Below are 24,719 nucleotides of genomic sequence, written 5' to 3'. Positions count from 1 at the left end.
AAAACACTCGCTGTACTTGCTTCCCGACTCTCAACTCGTTACAGTTCTAAAACCTTTGACCTGTAGTGTACATATATTTATTTTTTGTTGTTTTCTAAATCTTATTGCTTTTCTACGATTTCTTGGTAAGGTCATGATATCAACGTAAGGTTTCAAAATGTGATCACAGTCATTCCTTTATGTAATGTGATCACAGTCATTCCTTTATGTAATGTGATTACCTCGCTCAGTGAGGGATTTTTCTGTGTTCTAATTTCACTAATGTTGATGAGAGAGAGTGATGAGGAGAGGAGGAGGGGTAACTGACCCAAGATCAGCGTCTATGACATCTTCACTCTACACACTTAAGATAGATTTTTGGATTAATTCACGTTTTCCATAGAATTTGGGTTGTACTTTTTGGAACGTAATTTTTGACGCCATTTCCATTCACAACTTGCAGACTTGTTTACGTGTTGCTGTGCGTTTTGTTGCCAACCTTACTTTGCTACCTGACAACTTTAAGGTTTTTACTTTTGAATTACTGTTTATATTTTTGTTTTTTCCCTCAACATTTACTCTCCGGACGCTTTATCTGGACATGGTTCGTCAGGGCCTCCAACAGCTGAAGCTAAGTAGTAACATTAACATGATGCCTTCTAATTGCAGTCGCTGTACTCATAATATACAAGAGAACGATCGCCTTACGGGGAGGATAGCTGTGCTACAAGCCCAGCTTCAGACGTAATCGTTAGGCAAGGGTAATTTCAGTGTAGGAAGGGATGAATTAACATCTGTGCCATCAGTAAGTCCAGATAGTAACGTTAGTATAAATCCCCTCGCACGGTCCCCGCAGCCGGACAACTTTCTAACGGTTTCTGGAAGGAAATGCTGTAGGAATGCTCAACCGGTGTCGCTCATTCAGCTGACAGAAACTTTCAACCGGTTTTCCCCATTAAGCAGCGAGTCGGAGTCGGAGTCCGAGCCTTCTCTTGTCTCTACTCCTCCCGTTACGGGGTCTGAGTGTCATGTATTGTCATGTCTTGTCCCTGTGCTTTCTCTTCTCTTCGTTTCCCCCTGCTGGTCGTTTTAGGTTACTTTCTCTCTCTCTATCTCTCTCTCTCTCTATCGTTCCATTCCTGCCCCCAGCTGTTCCTCATTCTCCTAACGACCTCGTTTACTCTCTCACACCTGTTCCCTCTTTTGCCCTCTGATTAAGTCTCTATTTCTCTCTCTGTTTCTGCTTCTGTCCTTGTCGGATTCTTGTTTGCTTTGCCCTTGTTCCGTCCTGTCGTGTTCTGCCTCTTCATCAGATGCTGCGTGAGAGCAGGTGTCTCTGTCCTCTACGGCCCGCGCCTACCCGAAGGGACCTGCAGTCTGTTGCCGCTAGTCCTGCAATTCTCCTCTACTACTAGAAGGGGGACACTCCTGTAAAGATTGAGGATTTATGTTTTCCCTGTTTGGACATCTCCTGTAAAGATTGAGGATTTATGTTTTCCCTGTTTGGACATTAATAAACTCGGTTTCTGTTAAGTCGCTTTTGGGTCCTCACTCACCTGCATAACACTGAGACGCCGAAGCTTCCCACCATTAGCTCTGACAAATTGAAAACTCTAGTCATTGGCGACTCCATTACCCGCAGTATTAGACTTCAAACGAATCATCCAGCGATCATACACTGTTTACCAGGGAGTAGGGCTACCGACATTAACCTCTTCGAGATAGGGGGCACTCTTTTAATTTTTGGATAAAAAACGTTCCCGTTTTAAACCAGATATTTTGTCACGAAAAGATGCTCGACTATGCATGGAATTGACAGCGTTGGAAAGACAAAACTCTGACGTTTCCAAAACTGCAAAGATATTATCTGTGAGTGCCCCAGAACTAATGCTACAGGCGAAACCAAGATTAAATTTCATACAGGAAATGCCCCAGATTCTGAAGGCGCTGTGTTCCAATGTCTCCTTATATGGCTGTGAATGCGCCAGGAATGAGCCTGCGCTCTCTGTCGTTGCCCCCCATTGTCTGCAGCATTGTGACGTGTTTGTAGGCATATCATTGGAAGATTGACCATATTTTTTGTAAAAACGGAACATTTGCTATCTAACAGAGTCTCCTCATTGAAAACATCTGAAGTTCTTCAAAGGTAAATTATTTTATTTGAATGCTTTTCTGGTTTTTGTGGAAAATGTTGCATGGTGAAAGAGAGGCATAATACTATGCTAGGCTATCAATACTGTTACACAAATGCTGGTTTAGCTATGGTTCAAAAGCATATTTTGAAAATCTGAGATGACAGTGTTGTTAACAAAAGGCTAAGCTTGAGAGCAAATAGATTAATTTCATTTCATTTGCGATTTTCATGAATAGCTAACGTTGTGTTATGCTAATGAGCTTGCGGATAGATTTACACAATCCTGGATACAGGTTTTTTTTCGTAGCTAAACGTGACGCAGAAAACGGAGCGATTTGTCCTAAACAAATAATCTTTCAGGAAAAACGGAACATTTGCTATCTGAGAGTCTCTTCATTGAAAACATCCCAAGTTCTTCAAAGGTAAATGATTTTATTTGAATGCTTTTCTGTTTTTTTGTGGAAAATGTTGCATGGTGAAAGAGAGGCATAATCCTATGCTAGGCTATCAATACTGTTACACAAATGCTTGTTTAGCTATGGTTCAAAAGCATATTTTGAAAATCTGAGATGACAGTGTCGTTAACAAAAGGCTAAACTTGAGAGCAAATAGATTAATTTCCTTTCATTTGCGATTTTCATGAACAGGTAACGTTGTGTTATGCTAATGAGCTTGCGGATAGATTTACACAATCCTGGATACAGGTTTTTTTTCCCGTAGCTAAACGTGACGCAGAAAACGAAGCGATTTGTCCTAAACAAATAATCTTTCAGGAAAAACGGAACATTTGCTATCTGAGAGTCTCCTCATTGAAAACATCCGAAGTTTTTCAAAGGTAAATGATTTTATTTGAATCCTTTTCTGGATTTTGTGAAAATGTTGCCTGCTAAATGCTACGTTAGCTATCAATACTGTCACTCAAATGCTTGTTTTGCAATGGTTGAGAAGCATATTTTGAAAATCTGAGATGACAGTGTTGTTAACAAAAGGCTAAGCTTGAGAGCAAATAGATTAATTTCATTTCATTTGCGATTTTCATGAATAGTTAACGTTGCGTTACGGTAATGAGCTTGAGGCTGTAGTCACGATACCGGATCCGGGATGGCTCGACGCAAGAAGTTAAGGCTAATCTGAAGATGGTGCTGGCTAAAGCTAAAACCGGCGAGTGTAGAGAGTATAGAGATATTGTTATCCACGTCGGCACCAACGATGTTAGGATGAAATAGTCAGAGATCACCAAGTGCAACATAGCTTCAGCGTGTAAATTAGCTAGAAAGATGTGTCGGCATCGAGTAATTGTCTCTGGCCCCTCCCAGTTAGGGGGAGTGATGAACTCTACAGCAGAGTCTCACAACTCAATTGCTGGTTGAAAACTGTTTTCTGCCCCTCCCAAAAGATAGAATTTGTAGATAATTGGCTCTCTTTCTGGGACTCACACACAAGCAGGACCAAGCCTGACCTGCTGAGGAGTGACGGACTCCATCCTAGCTGGAGGGGTGCTCTCATCTTATCTACCAACATAGACAGGGCTCTAACTCCTCTTGCTCCACAATTAAATAGGGTGCAGGCCAGGCTGCAGGCTGTTAGTCAGCCTGCCAGCATAGTGGAGTCTGCCACTAGCACAGTCAGTGTAGTCAGCTCAGCTATCCCCATAGAGATTGTGTCTGTGCCTCGACCTAGGTTGGGCAAAACAAAACATGGCGGTGAACTAAACACTAGGATAAAGACCTCCTCCATTCCTGTCATTATTGAAAGAGATCATGATACCTCACATCTCAAAATAGGGCTACTTAATGTTAGATCCCTTACTTCAAAGGCAATTATAGTCAATGAACTATTCACTGATCATAATCTTGATGTGATTGGCCTGACTGAAACATGGCTTAAGCCTGATGAATTTACTGTGTTAAATGAGGCCTCACCTCCTGGCTACACTAGTGACCATATCCCCCGCGCACCCCACAAAGGCAGAGGTGTTGCTAACATTTACGATAGCAAATTTCAATTTACAACAAAAAAATGACGTTTTCATCTTTTGAGCTTCTAGTCATGAAATCTATGCAGCCTACTCAATCACTTTTTATAGCTACTGCTTACAGGCCTCCTGGGCCATATACAGCGTTCCTCATTGAGTTCCCTGAATTCCTATCGGACCTTGTAGTCATAGCAGATAATATTCTAATCTTTGGTGACTTTAATATTCACATGGAAAAGTCCACAGACCCATTCCAAAAGGCTTTCGGAGCCATCATCGACTGTCACAGTCATACTCTGGACCTCGTTCTGTCCCATGGAATAAATGTTGTGGATCTTAATGTTTTTCATCATAATCCTGGACTATCGGACCACCATTTTATTACGTTTGCAATTGCAACAAATAATCTGCTCAGACCCCAACCAAGGAACATCAAAAGTCATGCTATAAATTCACAGACAACACAAAGATTCCTTGATGTCCTTCCAGATTCCCTCTGTCTACCCAAGGACGCCAGAGGACAAAAATCAGTTAACCACCTAACTGAGGAACTCAATTTAACCTTGCGCAATACCCTAGATCCAGTTGCACCCCTAAAAACTAAAAAGATTTTTCACAAGAAACTAGCTCCCTGGTACACAGAAAATACACGAGCTCTGAAGCAAGCTTCCAGAAAATTGGAACGGAAATGGCGCCACACCAAACTGGAAGTCTTCCGACTAGCTTGGAAAGACAGTACCGTGCAGTACCGAAGAGCCCTTACTGCTGCTCGATCATCCTATTTTTCCAACTTAATTGATGAAAATAAGAACAATCCAAAATTTATTTTTGATACTGTCTCAAAGCTAACTAAACAGCAGCATTCCCCAAGAGATGATGGCTTTCACTTCAGCAGTGATACATTCATGAACTTCTTTGAGGAAAAGATCATGATTATTAGAAAGCAAATTACGGACTCCTCTTTAAATCTGCGTATTCCTTCAAAGCTCAGTTGTCCTGAGTCTGCACAACTCTGCCAGGACCTAGGATCAAGAGAGACACTCAAGTGTTTTAGTACTATATCCCTTGACACAATGATGAAAATAATCATGGCCTCTAAACCTTCAAGCTGCATACTGGACCCTATTCCAACTAAACTACTGAAAGAGATGCTTCCTGTGCTTGGCACCCCTATGTTGAACACAATAAACAGCTCTCTATCCACCAGATGTGTACCAAACTCACTAAAAGTGGCAGTAATAAAGCCTCTCTTGAAAAAGCCAAACCTTGACCAAGAAAATATAAAAAAAACTATATACCTATATCGAATCTTCCATTCCTCTCAACATTTTTTAGAAAAGGCTGTTGCACAGCAACTCACTGCCTTCCTGAAGACAAACAATGTATACGGAATGCTTCAGTCTGGTTTTAGACCCCATCATAGCACTAAGACTGCACTTGTAAAGGTGGTAAATGATCTTTTAATGGCATCAGACCGAGGCTCTGCATCTGTCCTCGTGCTCCTAGACCTCACCACATTCTTTTGGAGAGATTGGCAACCCAAATTGGTCTACACTGACAAGTTCTGGCCTGGTTTAGATATTATCTGTCGGAAAGATATCAGTTTGTCTCTGTGAATGGTTTGTCCTCTGACAAATAAAATGTAAATTTCGGTGTTCCTCAAGGTTCCGTTTGGGACCACTATTGTTTTCACTATATATTTTACCTCTTGGGGATATCATTCGAAAACATAATGTTAACTTTCACTGCTATGCGGATGACACACAGCTGTACATTTCAATGAAATATGGTGAAGCCCCAAAATTGCACTCGCTAGAAGCATGTGTTTCAGACATAAGGAAGTGGATGGCTGCAAACATCCTACTTTTAAACTCGGACAAAAAAACAGAGATGCTTGTTCTAGGTCCCAAGAAACAAAGAGATCTTCTGTTGAATCTGACAATTAATCCTAATGGTCTCAAATAAAACTGTGAAGGACCTTGGCGTTACTCTGGACCCTAATCTCTCTTTTGAAGAACATATCAAGACTGTTTCAAGGACAGCTTTCTGTCCAGAAATGATGCAGAAAATTGTATCCATGCTTTTGTCACTTCTAGGTTAGACTACTGCAATGCTCTACTTTTCGGCTACCCGGATAAAGCACTAAATAAACGTCAGTTAGCCTCCCTACACTGGCTTCCTGTCAAGGCAAGGGCTGATTTCAAGGTTTTACTGCTGACCAACAAAGCATTACATGGGCTTGCTCCTACCTATCTCTCTGATTTGGTCCTGCCGTACATACCTACACGCACGCTACGGTCACAAGACGCAGGCCTCCTAATTGTCCCTAGAGTAAACAGCTGGAGGCAGGGCTTTCTCCTATAGAGCTCCATTTTTATGGAATGGTCTGCCTACCCATGTGAGAGACGCAAACTCGGTCTCAACCTTTAAGTCTTTACTGAAGACTCATCTCTTCAGTGGGTCATATGATTGAGTGTAGTCTGGCCCAGGAGAAGGTGAACGGAAAGGCTCTGGAGCAACGAACCGCCCTTGCTGTCTCTGCCTGGCCGGTTCCCCTCTTTCCACTGGGATTCTCTGCCTCTAACCCTATTACAGGGGCTGAGTCACTGGCTTACTGGGGCTCTCTCATACCGTCCCTGGGAGGGGTGCGTCACCTGAGTGGGTTGAGTCACTGATGTGATCATCCTGTCTGGGGTGGTGCCCCCCCCCTTGGGTTGTGCCGTGGCGGAGATCTTTGTGGGCTATACTCGGCCTTGTCTCAGGATGGTAAGTCGGTGGTTGAAGATATCCCTCTAGTGGTGTGGGGGCTGTGCTTTGGCAAAGTGGGTGGGGTTATATCCTTCCTGTTTGGCCCTGTCCTGGGGGTGTCCTCGGATGGGGCCACAGTGTCTCCTGACCCCTCCTGTCTCAGCCTCCAGTATTTATGCTGCAGTAGTCGGGGGGCTAGGGTCAGTTTGTTATATCTGGAGTACTTCTCCTGTCCTATCCGTTGTCCTGCGTGAATTTAAGTATGCCCTCTCTAATTCTCTCTTTCTCTCTTTCTTTCTCTCTCGGAGGACCTGAGCCCTAGGACCATGCCTCAGGACTACCTTAGGAACTACAATGGTAGAGAAAGCAGAGCGGTTGAAGTGATCTCACACACACACACACACACACACACACACACACACACACACACACACACACACACACACACACACACACACACACACACACACACACACACACACAGACACACACACACACACAGACACACACACACACAGACACACAATCCACCACCTAAAGAGCAGTGGCCTTGGCAAATAGTTTGAATTCCTCATCATGAGGCATTCTAGTCTCTAACAGCAAACAGGGGATTGAGGCTTAATCATCAAGACTGCATGGTGTAGTGTGATTCAAAACAGACCTTAATCCACTTATTAATAGACAGTTTCAAGGGAAAAACTTCTTAGGTTCCTGAAATGTGTCAGATGGCAACAATGGAGACAGGACAGACGGGACGAGATCCCGTCAAGCTAAACCGAAAGCGATGAAATCCACACATTTGTCAGCTAGATGTTGGACAGACTTATTGGTAGATGTTGTCAGGAAAAAATGACCTGCAAAACTGTCAGTTTCTGAAAATGTATTGGATACTGGCTCAGAAGTAAGGAAGGACTAGAAAGTAATGAAATGTCTTTCACAACTGGATTATGAAAGTTATGAAATATGGACATCATTTCTCAGAGAGAGACATGAATGTATAAACAGCTGTTCCGATATTCTCCCGTATCTATTCTCAAGGACTTTTGGACCATTGAAAAGCAATGAAATGCAGAACACATTATTTTTTTTCCCATCTTATGCACAAATTGATTAACTTCAAGTGTTCCTATATCCTTTCATATTTTTACACAGTTTATTTTCCTGCCCAAATCAACCAAACCACTGCTAGATCCAATACAACAATCTGAGTGGAGAATGGAAGTGGAGAAAACGATGCTTCCTCCCTTGCATATATTTGTAAATCAGGATTAAGGACAAATGGTATAGCAGGTTGATTGAATCGACCACCCTTCCGTCTTTCTTTCCGTTCTAAACCCCATGGCGGCATCAGGAGGAGGGAGATAAAAGGATTTAGCTCTTCCACAGAGTCACAGCGAGTCTTCTTATCCCTCCGCACCACCACATAGATTGTTTTCAACTAGCCCGACAACGCCAGACAATGCCACGCTCTCCAGTCACAAGTGATAGATTTTTTAATCCACACTTTGATATCTCCCGATACCACTTTGATATACAAACACGGTATCATGGGGTGCTGCGGTGTTGGTGCTGTTAGGGTGATGTGCTGTTCTCACACACGTTTAAATTCCTATCTAGAGGTATGACAAGTCAAGGAAAGGAGCCAGTGGTTTTTGTTTCAGTGAATAGATGTCAAATACCATAGCTCCATAAGAACGGATGCTGCTGATGATTGATATACATGTAATACCCTTGGTAAAACCAAGTATTGAGTTAATTTGTTATAATTAATTGGTAATGTACAAGTGAATAGGTTGGTTTACTTTTAAGTTTAAGTTTTGACCAATAAGGTCGCTTGTTAAACTGTGGCCAATGGGAGTTGACCTGGTTAACTGGAGGCCTGGGAAAAAGAGAGAGAGACGTTGAGAAAAGGATGGACATTACATTATGAAAAATGATAAAAGATGATGATAAAAATAGAACAAAACCCATACCTATCGAGTTTTGAAGGGAAATACCTATTTTATTTCACAAGAGAGTTATTATCACTTTGTTGAGAAAGACTTAGTAAAGACTGAAGCTACCGTCTCATCGTGGAGGTATTCGACAGCCTTGAGGTTAGCCTAGCATCGCGTGACACCGAGAGAGAACAGCTTGGGGAAGATTAACGAGTTCATGTTTCAATCTGATATCTGTTACTGCTAAGGAGTACTGTCTGCATTGATAGCTGTGCTTGCTGTGGATCTTGTGAGGAAACCTGCACAGAACTGCCATACTTCGCTGAGGGAATATCTATGAGTAGTGAGTAACCACAACGGTGGGGTGCTTCGGGACTTTATGTGGGTCGTCATTTTTTGGGGATCTCCAACGCGCGCCAACGGGTTAAGCAAGCTTGAAATAATTTGGACATGGGTTGTGCACGACTCATTAGGGTTTATTATTTTTATTTATTTTGATGTGGTGCATTGTAAATGTAATAATACACATCTTGAACCTTATGAATTTTGCCTTGGTGGAGTCATTTCCTGTTTCAATTTCACTTAATGCATGGGAGAGGAATATACAATAACAAAAATCTATAATCATTCCATCTGAAGTTAATACCCTATTTGTCATCACCCTAGAGAGTTTACAATAGGGATTCTTATTGGAGATGTTCTTCTCTCCTAACATACCATGTTGTTGTGACATTCTACGTAAGGTAATATCGTGAGAGTCAAATTCGAGCCTGGTGAGAGGGTTACATACAGTACATGTATACTGTAGTAAGGACTCCCTTCTATTTCTCCACCACACTAATCCATGGAGAAACCTTAGAAGGTGTTGACCGCAGAAACAGTGCCTCCAAACAACTATCTTAGCCAATTTTGTGCTAACAACCTGATGGCTAAGTAAAACCTGTGTCTGCTGAGAGAGACTGTGTGTGGGGAAGCAGGTGCAGTCATCTGGTTTTACTTGAAACCACCAAGCATGCCTCAACATTCTCCTGGAGAGAACAGTTCCTCAATGGACCTCCACAGCATGTGAGATGGGTGTTGATGTGTGTACGTACTGGTTCTGTGAGATGGGTGTTGGGGCCTTAAACCTGCATTCAGACACCATGCATGGTGAGTCAGATGGGATAATGCAACTCGTCTTTCTCACAAGGACTTTATCACACACTGGGAAAGGAAGTAATTTGTGTTGAGTGATAATGTTAAAACGCCACTTTCAAAAATGTAATTTATTTTTAGAGGGACTTAAAAGGACGCAACAGATGGAATAACATTACAGGGAATATATAAATAGTAATATTCTCTGTAAGTAATGAAAATCAACCTTTTAAAGAATCTGTTCTCTACCCTCTGGGTCCATGTTGAAGTTGCATCATGAGTAACCACTTTCGGCACAATCCTGTCTTTCATGTCTCTACGATATACACTATACCCTGTATATACAAAAGTATGTGGACTCCCCTTCAAATTAGTGGATTTGGCTATTTCAGCCACACCTGTTGCTGACAGGGGTATAAAATCAAGCACACAGCCATGTAATCTCCATAGTCAAATATTGGCAGTAGAATAGTCTTATTGAAGAGCTCAGTGACTTTCAAGGTGGCACGGTCATAGGATGCTACATTTCCAACAAGTCAATTCGTAAATTTCTGCCCTGCTAGAGATGCCCCAGTCAACTGTAAGTGCTGTTATATTGAAGTGGAAAGGTTTAGGAGCAACAACGGTTCAGATCAAAGTGGTAGGCCACACGAGCTCACAGAACGGGACCGCCAGTCTGAAGCGCGTAGCCCTTAAAAATCCTCAGTTGCAACACTCACTACAGAGTTCTGAACTGCATCTGACAGCACAACGCCAGAACAAGAACTGTTCATCGGGAGCTTCATGAGTTTCCATGGCAGAGCAGCCGCACACAAGCCTGAGATCACCATGCGCAATGCCAAGCGTCGGCTGGAGTAAAGCTCTGGAGCAGTGGAAACGTGTTCTCTGGAGTGATGAATCACAGTTTACCATCTGGCAGTCCGACGGACAAATCTGGGTTTGGCGGATGTCAGGAGAATGCTACCTGCCCCAATGCATAATAATTTACCTTCCGGTAACCTGCCTCACCCAATGTGACACGGATCCGCTATTTTGTTTAGACCTTATAGCCAGAACCTCCATCAGTAGCTAGCCAGCTAATTAGCTACTTAGTCATTGTTAGCGGCTCTTACCTTCTGCACAGACACCAGACGCTTTTTTTTGGCCTGGATAATACTTGCCAGCCTGCCTGTATTGGACTGTTTTCCCCACTACAACGCCGGATTCCTCCCGTAAACCCTGGACCATTACTCCTGATCATCACAGCTAGCTAGCTGCCACCGAGTGACCGAGCCCCAAAGCTAGCCCCACCCCCCGGCCTACTCTGTGATCACTCGGCCGATGCCTCCAGGAATCTACCCCCAACACGGCTAGAATCCACTACTCCACCGGATCCTTGCCGTAACCACTGTACCTTTGCATCGGATCATCGCTGCTAGCTAGCTACTACTGAGTGGCTAACGCCCTTGCCCCGAAGCTAGCGGCATCTCCCAGCTAGCAAACGAAATTACTACAACTACAATAGTAGGAGCAGACGCTTCTACTTACCCCGGCCTGCTAACTTTAAACGCTGTGTCTCCCGCCTGCTAGCGACTGCCCCGCAGCTTCCCCGCTCCATCTATTGCTGTACACTGAACCCTATGATCACTTGGCTACATAGCTGATGCCTGCTGGACTGTTCATTAAACACGGTACACCATTTTGATTATCTGTCGGCCCTCTCTGCCGACCCTCTCTGTTCATTCATCACCATTTTACCTGTTGTTGTTGTCTTAGCTGATTAGCTGTTGTCTTAGCTAGCTCTCCCAATCAACACCTGTGATTGCTTTATGCCTCGCTTTATTATTTTTTCATCCATTATTTTACCAGGTAAGTTGACTGAGAACACGTTCTCATTTACAGCAACAACCTGGGGAATAGTTACAGGGGAGAGGAGGGGGGTGAATGAGCCAATCGTAAACCTGGATTATTAGGTGACTGATGGTTTGAGGGCCAGATTGGGAATTTAGCCAGGACACTGGGGTTAACAACCCTACTCTTAGTGCCATGGGATCTTTAATGACCTCAGAGAGTCATTAAAGTGCCATGGGATCTTTAATGACCTCAGAGAGTCAGAACACCCGTTTAACGTCCCATCTGAAAGATGGCACCCTACACAGAGCAGTGGGATATTTTGTTTTAGATCAGAGGAAAGAGTGCCTCCTACTGGCCCTCCAATACCACTTCCAGCAGCATCTTGTCTCCCATCCAGGGACTGACCAGGACCAACCCTGCTTAGCTTCAGAAGCAAGCCAGCAGTGATGGCTTTATGTCTCTCTCAAATGTCAATATGCATTGTACCCTGTTGTTTAGGATAGTTATCATTGTTTTAGTTTACTGCGGAGCCCCTAGTCCTACTCAACATGCCTTAGATACCTCCTTTGTCCCACCTCCCACACATGCGGTGACCTCACCCAGCATAACTAGCCCGTCCAGAGATGTAACCTCTCTTATCATTACATTTACATTTACATTCAAGTCATTTAGCAGACGCTCTTATCCAGAGCGACTTACAAATTGGTGCATTCACCTTATGACATCCAGTGGAACAACCACTTTACAATAGTGCATCTAAATATTTTAAGGGGGGGGGGTGAGAAGGATTATTGTATCCTATCCTAGGTATTCCTTAAAGAGGTGGGGTTTCAGGTGTCTCCGGAAGGTGGTGATTGACTCCGCTGTCCTGGCGTCGTGAGGGAGTTTGTTCCACCATTGGGGAGCCAGAGCAGCGAACAGTTTTGACTGAGCTGAGCGGGAACTGTACTTCCTCAGTGGTAGGGAGGCGAGCAGGCCAGAGGTGGATGAACGCAGTGCCCTTATTTGGGTGTAGGGCCTGATCAGAGCCTGGAGGTACTGAGGTGCCGTTCCCCTCACAGCTCCGTAGGCAAGCACCATGGTCTTGTAGCGGATGCGAGCTTCAACTGGAAGCCAGTGGAGAGAGCGGAGGAGTGGGGTGACGTGAGAGAACTTGGGAAGGTTGAACACTAGACGGGCTGCGGCGTTCTGGATGAGTTGTAGGGGTTTAATGGCACAGGCAGGGAGCCCAGCCAACAGCGAGTTGCAGTAATCCAGACGGGAGATCATCACTCGGGGACCTGGGCTTACCTCCACTGTAGCCACTCCCCACCTTACCCCTGTCTGCACATTATGCCCTGAATCTATTCTATCACACCCAGAAATCTGCTCCTTTTATTCTCTGTCCCCAATGCACTAGACGACCACTTTTGATAGCCTTTAGCCGTACCCTCATCATACTCCTCCTCAGTTCCTCTGGTGATGTGAAGGTTAACCCAGGCCCTGCGTGTCCCCAGGCACTCTCATTTGTTGACTTCTGTAACCGTAAAAGCCTTGGTTTCATGCATGTTAACATCAGAAGCCTCCTCCCTAAGTTTGTTTTACTCCCTGCTTTAGGAGCAAACTACAACATTTTCCGTCAAGATAGAACTGCCAAAAGGGGAGGAGTTGCAATCTACTCCAGAGATAGCCTGCAAAGTTCTGCCAAACTTTCCAGGTCCATACCCAAACAGTTCGAGCTTCTAATTTTTACAATGAATCTCTCCAGAAATATGTCTCTCAATGTTGCCGCCTGTTATAGACCCCCCTCAGCTCCCAGCTGTGCCCTGGACACCACATTTGAATTGATTGCCCACCATCTATCTTCAGAGTTAGTTCTGTTAGGTGACCAAACTGGGATATGAACACCCCGGCAGTCCTGCATTCTAAACTAGATGCCCTCCATCTCACACAAATTATCAAGGAACCACCAGGTACAACCCTAAATCCATAAACATGGGTACCCTCATAGACGTCATCCTGACCAACTTGCCCTCCAAATACACCTCTGCTGTTTTCAATCAGGATCTAAGCAATCACTGCCTCATTGCCTGCATCTGCTATGGGTCCGCGGTCGAACGACCACCCCTAATCACTTTCAAACGCTCCCTAAAATACTTCTGCAAGCAGGCCTTTCTAATCCAATTGGCCCAGGTATCCTAGAAGGTATATTGATCTCATCCCGTCAGTCAAGGATGCCTGGTTGTTCTTTCAAAAATGTAGAACTAAGAACAGATATAGCCCTTGGTTCACTCTAGACCTGAATGCCCTCGACCAGCACAAAAACATCCTGTGGCGGACTGCACTAGCATCGAATAGTCCCTGCGATATTGAACTTTTCAGGGAAGCAATATAAGCAGTCAGTCAGGAAAGCAAAGGCTAGCTTTTTCATCCTGTAGCTCTAACTCCAAAATGTTTTGGGACACTGTAAAGTCCATGGAGAATAAGAGCACCTCCTCCCAGCTGCCACTGCACTGAGGCTAGGTAACACAGTCACCACCAATAAATCCACAATAATAGAGAATTTCAATAAGCATTTCTCTACGGCTGGCCATGCTTTCCACTTGGCTACCCCTACCCCGATCAAAAGCTCCGCACCCCCTGCAGCTACTTGCCCAAACCTCCCCAGCTTATCCTTCATCCAAATCCAGATAGCAGATGTTCTGAAAGAGCTGCAAAACCTGGACCCGTACAAATCACCTGGGCTAGAAAATCTGGACCCTCTCTTTCTAAAATTATCCACCAGCATTATTGCAACCCCTATTATCAGTCTATTCTCTTTCGTATTGCCTGAGATCCCTAAAGATTGGAAAGGGGGTGACACTCTAGACCCAAACTTTTAAAGACCTATATCCATCCTGCCCTGCCTTTCTAAAGTCTTCGAAAGCCAAGTTAATAAACAGATCACTGACCATTTCAAATCCCACCGTACCTTCTCCACTGTGCAATCCGGTTTCCGAGCTGGTCAAGAGTGAACCTTAGCCACGTTCAAGGTACTAAACGATATCATAACCGCCATCGATTTAAAAAAACTATACTTTGCAGCCGATTTCATCGACCAGGCCAAGGCTTTCAACTCTGTCAATCACCGTATTCATATCGGCTGACTCAACAGCCTTGGTTTCTCAAATGACTGCCTCGCCTGGTTCATCAACTACTTCTCAGATAGGGTTCAGTGTGTCAAATCGGAGGGCCTGTTGTCCAGACCTATGGCAGTCTCTATGGGGGTACCACAGGGTTCAATTCTCGGGCCGACTCTTTTCTCTGTATATATCAACGATGTCGCTATTGCTGTTGGTGATTCCCTGATCCACCTCTATGCAGACGAAACCATTCTGTATACATCTGGCCCTTCTTTGGACACTGTGTTAACTAACCTCCAAACGAGCTTGAATGGCATATAACACTCCTTCCGTGGCCTCCAACTGCTCTTAAACACTAGTAAAACCAAATGCATGCTTTTCAACCGTTCGCTGCCCGCACCCGCCCGCCCGACTAGCATCACTACTCTGGACGGTTCTGACTTAGAATATGTGGACAACTTCAAATACCTAGGTGTCTGGCTAGACTGTAAACTCTCCTTCCAGACTCATATTAAACATCTCCAATCCAAAATTAAATCTAGAATCGGCTTCCTGTTTCGCAACAAAGCCTCTTTCACTCACACCGTCAAACATACCCTCGTAAAACTGACTACCCTATCAATCCTCGACTTCGGCGATGTCATTTCCAAAATAGCTTCCAATACTCTACTCATAAAACTGGATGCAGTCTATCACAGTGCCATCCGTTTTGTCACCAAAACCCCTTATACCACCCACCACTGCGACCTGTATGCTCTAGTCGGCTGGCCCTAGCTACATATTCATCGCCAGACCCACTGGCTTCAGGTTATCTATACGTCTATGCTAGGTAAATCTCCGCCTTATCTCAGTTCACTGGTCACAATAACAACACCCACCCGTAGCACGCGCTCCAGCAGGTATATCTCACTGGTCATCCCCAAAGCCAACACCTCTTTGGCCGCCTTTCCTTCCAATTCTCTGCTGCCAATGACTGGAACGAATTGCAAAAATCGCTGAAGCTGGAGACTTAGATTTCCCTCACTAGCTTTAAACATCAGCTATCTGAGAAGCTAACCGATCGCTGCAGCTGTACATAGCCCATCTGTAAATAGCACACCCAATCTACCTACTTCATACCCATATTGTTTTTATTTACTTTTTTGCTCTTTTGCACACCAGTATTTCTACTTGCACATCATCATCTCCTCATCTATCACAGTGTTAATTTGCTAAATGGTAATTACTTCGCTACTATGGCCTATTTAGTGCCTTACCTCCTCACGCCATTTGCACACAGTGTATATAGACTTTTTTTTCTATTGTGTTATTGACTGTACGCTTTCATTCACAGTTGTAAATGAGAACTTGTTCTCAACTAGTTTACCTTGTTAAATAAAGGTGAAATAAAAAATAAAAAAATATTGACAATTCTGTGCTTCCAACTTTGTGGCAACAGTTTTGGGAAGCCTCTTTCCTGTTTCAGCATGACAATGCCCCTGTGCACAAAGTGAGGTCCATATAGAAATGGTTTATTGAGATGAGTGTGGAAGAACTTGACTGGCTTGCACAGAGCCCTGACCTCAACCCCATCGAACACCTTTGTGATGAATTGGAACGTCAACTACGAGCCAGGCATAATCGCCCAACATCAGTGCCGGAGCTCCCTAAGGCTCTTGTGGTTAAATAGATGTAATTCCCCGCAGCAATGTTCCAACATCTAGTGGAAAGCCTTCCCAGAAGAGTGGCGGCTGTTGTAGCAGCAAAGGGGGGACCAACTCCATATTAATGCCCATAATTTTGGAATGTGATGTTCCACGAGCAGGTGTCCACATACCCATGGTCATGTAGTGTATATCATAATATCACGATATCTCCACAATATATCATTGTATCATGATATCTCCACAATATAATGTATCATTATCTCAAAGAAAATCTTAATATCAATTAATCAATTACTCAATCAATCATAATATAGTCATAGTATATTCGTGCCTCACCTCTGAGAACCTCTGGACATCCTGTGTGAGGGTCCCAACACGGCTCCAGTTGTAGAAGTTGAGGAACTTGACCACGGCTGGGTTCACTGCGTTGTCCGACGGAACCGTCCGGAAGAAGTTGGGGTACTTCTTCTTGTCGGCCAGAACAGGGGTTGTTGCCGCAAAGGAGAGCTGGAAAGAAAAGGACAGGATAGTACATTTCTGACCAATAAACGTTGGCTACATTCAGACTGATCCTGGTGTTCCGAAAGTAGGAGTTCAAGCCCAGAGATCTGAGCTTTAGACAGAGGCCTTAAATCGCTATCTGAGATCTGAGCTTTAAATAGAGGCCTTAAATCACAATCTGAGATCTGAGCTTTAGACAGAGGCCTTCCATCGCTATCTGAGATCTGAGCTTTAGACAGAGGCCTTAAATCACAATCTGAGATCTGAGCTTTAGACAGAGGCCTTCCATCGCTATCTGAGATCTGATCTTTAAACAGAGGCCTTAAATCACAATCTGAGATCTGAGCTTTAGACAGAGGCCTTCCATCGCTATCTGAAATCTGAGCTTTAGACAGAGGCCTTAAATCACAATCTGAGATCTGAGCTTTAGACAGAGGCCTTCCATCGCTATCTGAGATCTGAGCTTTAGACAGGCCTTAAATCACCGTCTGAGATCTGAGCTTTAGACAGAGGCCTTCCACCGCTATCTGAGATCTGAGCTTTAGACAGACGCCTTCCATCGCTATCTGAGATCTGAGCTTTAGACAGAGGCCTTAAATCACCATCTGAGATTTGAGCTTAAGGCAGAGGCCTTAAATAGCCATCTGAGATCTGAGCTTTAGACATAGGCCTTCGATCGCCATCTGAGGGATTAAGCCATGGCAACTAGGGCAGTCTCAGTGTGTCAGTCGCACACACGGATGCATGCACGCACGCCAGGTACATACACACATGCCGGGAGGACAGACACACACACACTCTCTATCTAGTCTGGGAGTCCATCTAGTCTGAACAAATTAACACTCTCACACGTCTGTGGAAACATCAGGGAAGCTCACACCTTCAGAGTGCCCACAGTAACAGGAACTGTAATTGTTTGGTGGGAGTGACAGCTGGGATGGACGACATTAACTGACTGACTGACACACGTGTGTGTTTGTGTTTGTGTTTGTTTGTTTGTTTGTTTGTGTATTCATGAAAGATTCTGAGATGAAGGTAAAGTTAAAAGTATTCCTCTCTAACAATCGTTTACATGGGTTCTGTTTGGTTCCATTTCCATTCATTTTCATGGCCCACAAATTTGCTGGGTCATTTTTAAATACACCTTGCATATTCAGTTCAAATACTGCACCATAAGCAGGTTTAAATTAATTCAGCTTCCCCCCAAAATTGCTGAACTTTAAAAGAGATACCTTTTTCAGGAAATTACTGCTTTCAAGATTTCAAACAGCAAGGTCTGCATTTTATGTAGCAAGCACTAGCTCTGAATACAACACACTAGGCTACTTTCGTCTGTGGAGAAATATTCTGAAGTCATGTATTTCCAGGTACAGGTTGAAAATCAAATAATTGAGTGAACATGGAGACATTTACTGCTATAGAATGTACAACATTTTCACACATCAACGTGTTCTCTCCCTTTGACCAACAGTAGGCCTACAGTGTCTTCCACAGTATATGTTCCTACACTACTGTGGAAGTGGAAGATTCTCTGGCTCTGCTAGTGGGAGGGAGAGGGGAGGGAGAGAAACAATTGTATGTCTGTCTCTCTCTCTCTTTCTCTCTCTCTCTCACACACACACTACTAAATGACAGCCAGTGAACACAAGAAGAGAATGACAAAGCTACCACCGCAGTGTCTCACGTATACTGAAAAAGTAGCGTGCTCTTGACAAAGACATCACGTCAAAGTTAAAACTAGAATTTGGAAAGGTTCACCTTACAGTTTGACAAAGAATATTGTGTAGTTGTTTTAAAGGCTTTATGAAGCCATATATATGAGGGGTGACAGTAAAGTGTTAACAATCATATCGCAGAAATTTAGCCTAATCCTGCCAAATCCGGAATGGTTGCCTCTGTTTCGTTAGCATGTTTGCCTCTGTTCCATTAGCATGTTTAGCTAGCTGAGAGAAGACAACTTGTTGCACTCCAATTTCAATGTGTCCCATCTCTCATTAAATGAATGACTGATATGAATCAACGCAGGGTTAATTACCGAGCAGAGAGAAATTAAGCAGACACACTGATTCATGATAGCGATCAAAAGGGGGATAATTATCATTCTGATTGAGGCTAGGGGTGTGTGTGTGATTGCGTGCACATTTCTTGGAAGCAGGTTTAAGATTAGAGAAGCTAGTCATAGCACCTCCACTCTGGGGTGCTTTACCGTGATCTTCAAAAGCCAGTCAAGAATAGCATTTTTACTATTTTCAAACACGTATTCTTGTATTCTCTCAACTCATATTTATGTCATATATAATTTTGGAGGGAATGTGGTTAATGCATCTGATGAATATAGCTTTCATGTTGATTATGTTCTCTGCACCGAGAATACATTTCACCATGTATTCCTTAATGTAAACCTCATAACTGGAGATCGATAGAATCCATATATTGAACCGATGTCAGTCAAACATTTACCAACAACATTCAGCAAACCTCCACCGGTCCATCATGCCTCAGTATTATCCCCTCTCTAGAACCCATTTAATGTGGGTGCCCTGTTGTTTCCCAAACCATCAGTTGAGGACCCTGGAACAACACACGGATTACGAGCGTCAATTAAGGAGAGAGACGACCCTTTATTTCCGTACCAGTGTGTCACGCCCTGGCCATAGAGGTGTTTATTCTCTATTTAGGTTAGGCCAGGGTGTGACTAGGGTGGGCATTCTATGTTCATGTTTCTATGTTTTCTTTTCTTTGTGTTTGGCCAGGTGTGGTTCTCAATCAGGGACAGCTGTCTATCGTTGTCTCTGATTGGGAATCATACCTCGGTAGCTTTCCCCCCCCCCTCCTCCAGTGTGGGATCTTGTTCTTTCGGTTGTGTGCAGGTAGTTGGCACAACGAGTCTGTTCGGTCGTTGTATTCTTTATTGGTTAGGTTTTTCTAAACTCAAAGAATGCTGCGCCTTGGTCTCATCCTTCGGACCAGTCTTAAAAGGGCTGTACTGGGTCTTTCCGCTGTAGTTTTCATTTCCGTTTAGCTACGGCTGTTTTCTACACCCACACCGGGAGAAGCTCCCATGGGTCTGCAATGAGAACCAGTGATTGCCCAAACACATTGATTGGGTTGAAGCCTCCTGTGACAGCCTGGGGAGAAAAGGGGAAGGGGAGTCAGGAGAGTTGCTGTGGAAAATATATACCTTGGGTAAACTACAGGAAAATCAGATACAAAACTATAAGCGCTTGATTGGAACCCACATATAGGGATAACATAGTATGATCACAGAATGACTGTTGTAAAACACCTATTACTATTACAACTTCTACTACTACAACAACCACTTCTGCTAGCACTACCACTACCACTACCACTACTACAGCCACTACTACTAATAATAATTCTACTACTTTTTATTTATTTATTTTATTTACTACTATTACTACTACTAATAGTACTACTACTATTGTTGCTGCAACTACTACTGCCACTGAGGCTGCTGCTGCTACTACTACTACTACTACTACTACTATGACAAATATTACTGCTAATACAACTACTACTACCACTACTACTACTACTATGATTACTACTAGTACTACTACAACAACAATGACGAAAACTATAACTACTACTACTACTACCACTATTACTACTACTACCACTGCTAATACGACTACAACTAAGACAAGTACTACAACTATTACTACTGCTACTACTGCTTCTGATGTTACTACTACTACTATTACTACTGCTGCTGGTGCTGCTACGCTGCTACTACTACTACTATGCTGCTACTACTACTACTACTACTTCTGCTGCTGCTGCTACTACTACTAGTACTAGTAATGCTGCTGCTGCTGCTACTACTACTACTACTACATCTACTATTACAACTACTACCGCTAATACAAATACAGTTGAAGTCAGAAGTTTACATACACCTTAGCCAAATACATTTAAACTCTGTTGTTCACAATTCCTGATATTTTTCACAATTCCAATTTGACATTTAATCCACATAAAAATTCCCTGTCTTAGGTCAGTTAGGATCACCACTTTTTCAGAATAATAGTAGAGAATAATTTATTTCATTTCTTTCAGCTTTTATTTCTTTCATCACATTCACAGTGGGTCAGAAGTTTACATACACTTAAATACACATAAATCATGTAAAACTTGGGTCAAATATTTTGGGTATCCTTCCACAAGCTTCCCACAATAAGTTGGGTGAATTTTGTCCCATTCATCCTGACAGAGCTGGTGTAACTGAGTCAGGTTTGTAGGCCTCCTTGCTCGCACACGCCTTTTCAGTTCTGCCCACACATGTTCTATAGGATTGAGGTCAGGGCTTTGTGACGGTCACTCTAATACCTTGACATTGTTGACCTTAAGCCATTTTTCTCCATTTGGAAGATCCATTTGCGAGCAAGCTTCGTGACTGATGTCTTGAGATGTTGCTTCAATATATCCACATAATTTTACTCCCTCATGATGGCATCTATTTTGTGAAGTGTACCACTCCCTCCTGCAGCAAAGCACCCCCACAACATGATGCTGCCACCCCCGTGCTTCATGTTTGGGATGGTGTTCTTCGGCTTGCAAGCATCCCCCTTTTTCCTTCAAACATAACGATGGTCATTATTTTTTATTTTTTTATTTTACCAGACAAGTCAGTTAAGAAAAATTCTTATTTTTAATGACGGCCTAGGAACAGTGGGTTAACTGCCTGTTCAGGGGCAGAACGACAGATTTGTACCTTGTCAGCTTGGGGGTTTGAACTTGCAACCTTCCGGTTACTAGTCCAACGCTCTAACCACTAGGCTACCACTAGGCCAAACAGTTCCATTTTTGTTTCATCAGACCAGAGGACATTTCTCCAAAAAAATATGATCTTTGTCCCCATGTGCAGTTGCAAACCGTAGTCTGGCTTTTTGATGGTGGTTTTGGAGCAGTGGCTTCTTCCTTGCTGAGTGGCCTTTCAGGTTATGTTGATATAGGACTCGTTTACTGTGGATATAGATACTGTTGTACCTGTTTCCTCCAGCATCTTCACAAGGTCCTTTGCTGTTGTTCTGGAATTGATTTGCACTTTTCGCACCAAAGTAAGTTCATCTCTAGGAGACATCACGCATCTCCTTCCTGAGCGGTATGACAGCTGCGTGGTCCCATGGTGTTTATACTTGCGTACTATTGTTTGTACAGATGAACGTGGTACCTTCAGGTGTTTGGAAATTGCTGCCAAGGATGAACCAGACTTTATTTTGATTTTCCCATGATGTTAAGCAAAGAGGCACTGAATTTGAAGGTAGGCCTTGAAATACATCTACAGGTACACCTCCAATTAACTCAAATAATGTCAATTAGCCTATCAGAAGCTTCTAAAGCCTTGACATCATTTTCTGGAATTTTCCAAGGCACAGTCAACTTAGTGTTAGTAAACTTCTGACCCACTGGAATTGTGATACAGTGAATTATAAGTGAAATAATCTGTCTGCAAACAATTGTTGGAAAAATGACTTGTGTCATGCACAAAGTAGATGTCCTAACCGCCAAAACGATCTTTTGTTAACAAGAAATTTGTGGCGTGGTTGAAAAACGAGTTTTAATGACTCCAACCTAAGTGTATGTAAACTTCCGACTTCAACTGTACTACTACTACTACTGCAACTACTACTACTACTTCTACTACAGTACTACTACTACTCTACCAACTAGTAGAAAATAAATGCAGTTAACAAAGACATTAAGTTCATAGTTCTATGGCTTTGGGTTGAATTAAGTTTCACCCTGAAAGCCCATATCAACCCAGCAGTTCGATTTTTGAAGGGAATTGCCGGTTATTGTTATTTTTCACATTGGTTTTGCACAGAGGTGTGACTCTAGGACCCCAGGTAAATGATCCTGTTTAGATTTAGGGTCAAGTGACAAAGTGGTTATTATGGGTCACTAGCTGAGAAAATCTATTGTTGGATTTGAGGTAACAAGTCAAGGTTGCCTTTCTGTCTCCAAATCAATCTGATCCCCCCAAGCTGCCAATGGTGCAGACGGTTTGGTGAGAAAGTCATCATGTGAAATTATCTCAAACACAGCTGACGAAATGGGTCAGTCTTTGACTAAATACAGTAGAGTGTTTTATTCATATGGAAGACTTAAAATAGTGCTATGATATCACATATCTGAGAGTGCTGTCTTACATAACAAGATTTAAAAAGGTCTATTAAAATGTAATGGGCCTCTTTGGTGCACACACACTCACAAGATTTACATTTACATTCCCCTTTCCATCAACTCCTAGTGATCCCCTTTAACCTTTAACCCCCCCCCCCCCCCACACACACACATACACACACACACACAGCTCAGTAGGAACATAGACAGAGCTACATGGACAACCTGTGTCTCTACTCTCCTTTCCATTAGGCTCCCAGTGCCAATGTTAATTAAAACTGTAGAGATTGGGCCTCTGTCTGAGACTCCACCCCCCCACTGCAAGGTCACTGGGGCTTTGGTAATGAGCCTATGTCCCAAATGGCATCCTATTACTTATATAGTACACTACTTTTGACCAGGGCCCATAGGGAATAGGGTGCCATTTGAAACACTCTAAGTCTGGGGATTATTAGAACCATGGTAGTATTACAGAATTATGTATTTGAGAATATCTGTGTGAATTACTTAGTGATACGATTGCTGGGGACATCTATTGAGATGTGATTATAAATACAATGTTATCCATCTTTGTAGTTTGAGAGAATATAAAGCCTGTTTTGCTTTCCGTCTGTTTTCCATTTAGAATTATTCAACAGTTGAAATCAAGTGATGTAGATATAAGAGAATGACAGAGAAGAAGATAAATAGAAAATAATGAAATCATTTTTAGAGATAGGTTGATACTGCATATAGAAAAAGAGAGAAAGAGAGCATAGATAGAGAGAAAGAGAGCATAGAGAGAGAGAAAGAGAGCATAGATAGAGAGAAAGAGAGCATAGATAGAGAGAAAGAGAACATAGATAGAGAGAAAGAGAACATAGATAGAGAGAAAGAGAGAGATCGATAAATGGTCCATTCTCATTCTCAGAGCATGCCTTCTCACTGAATGAGGTCTGCCGTATCAGATTATTTGACACTTGACTGATCAGGTATAGGAGCTGTCTCTGTGATCAGGTATAGGAGCTGTCTTTGTGATCAGGTATAGGAGCTGTCTCTGTGATCAGGTATAGGAGCTGTCTCTGTGATCAGGTATAGGAGCTGTCTCTGTGATCAGGTATAGGAGCTGTCTCTGTGATCAGGTATAGGAGCTGTCTCTGTGATCAGGTATAGGAGCTGTCCCTGTGATCAGGTATAGGAGCTGTCTCTGTGATCAGGTATAGGAGCTGTCTCTGTGATCAGGTATAGGAGCTGTCTCTGTGATCAGGTATAGGAGCTGTCTCTGTGATCAGGTATAGGAGCTGTCTCTGTGATCAGGTGAAGGAACTGTCTCTGTGATCAGGTATAGGAGCTGTCTTTGTGATCAGGTATAGGAGCTGTCTCTGTGATCAGGTATAGGAGCTGTCTCTGTGATCAGGTATAGGAGCTGTCTTTGTGATCAGGTATAGGAGCTGTGTTTGTGATCAGGTATAGGAGCTGTCTCTGTGATCAGGTATAGGAGCTGTCTCTGTGATCAGGTATAGGAGCTGTCTTTGTGATCAGGTATAGGAGCTGTCTCTGTGATCAGGTATAGGAGCTGTCTCTGTGATCAGGTATAGGAGC

General features: G+C 43.2%; 1 protein-coding gene across 1 annotated transcript in view; it reads right to left on the bottom strand.

Moving 5' to 3' along the window:
* Positions 1 to 24,719, bottom strand: part of gabbr2 (gamma-aminobutyric acid (GABA) B receptor, 2) — a 443,839-nt gene that overhangs the window by 214,649 nt on the left and 204,471 nt on the right. Inside the window, exon 3 of the mRNA XM_046361650.1 lies at positions 16,824 to 16,994. Within this exon, the coding sequence (XP_046217606.1) occupies positions 16,824 to 16,994 (171 nt within the window). The remainder of the gene's footprint in view (positions 1 to 16,823; positions 16,995 to 24,719) is intronic.

This window comes from Oncorhynchus gorbuscha, linkage group LG09, assembly GCF_021184085.1.
Source record: "Oncorhynchus gorbuscha isolate QuinsamMale2020 ecotype Even-year linkage group LG09, OgorEven_v1.0, whole genome shotgun sequence".
NCBI lineage: Eukaryota > Metazoa > Chordata > Actinopteri > Salmoniformes > Salmonidae > Oncorhynchus > Oncorhynchus gorbuscha.
Note: the sequence above shows the minus strand (reverse complement) of the source record. Positions and strands in the feature narration are given on the sequence as shown.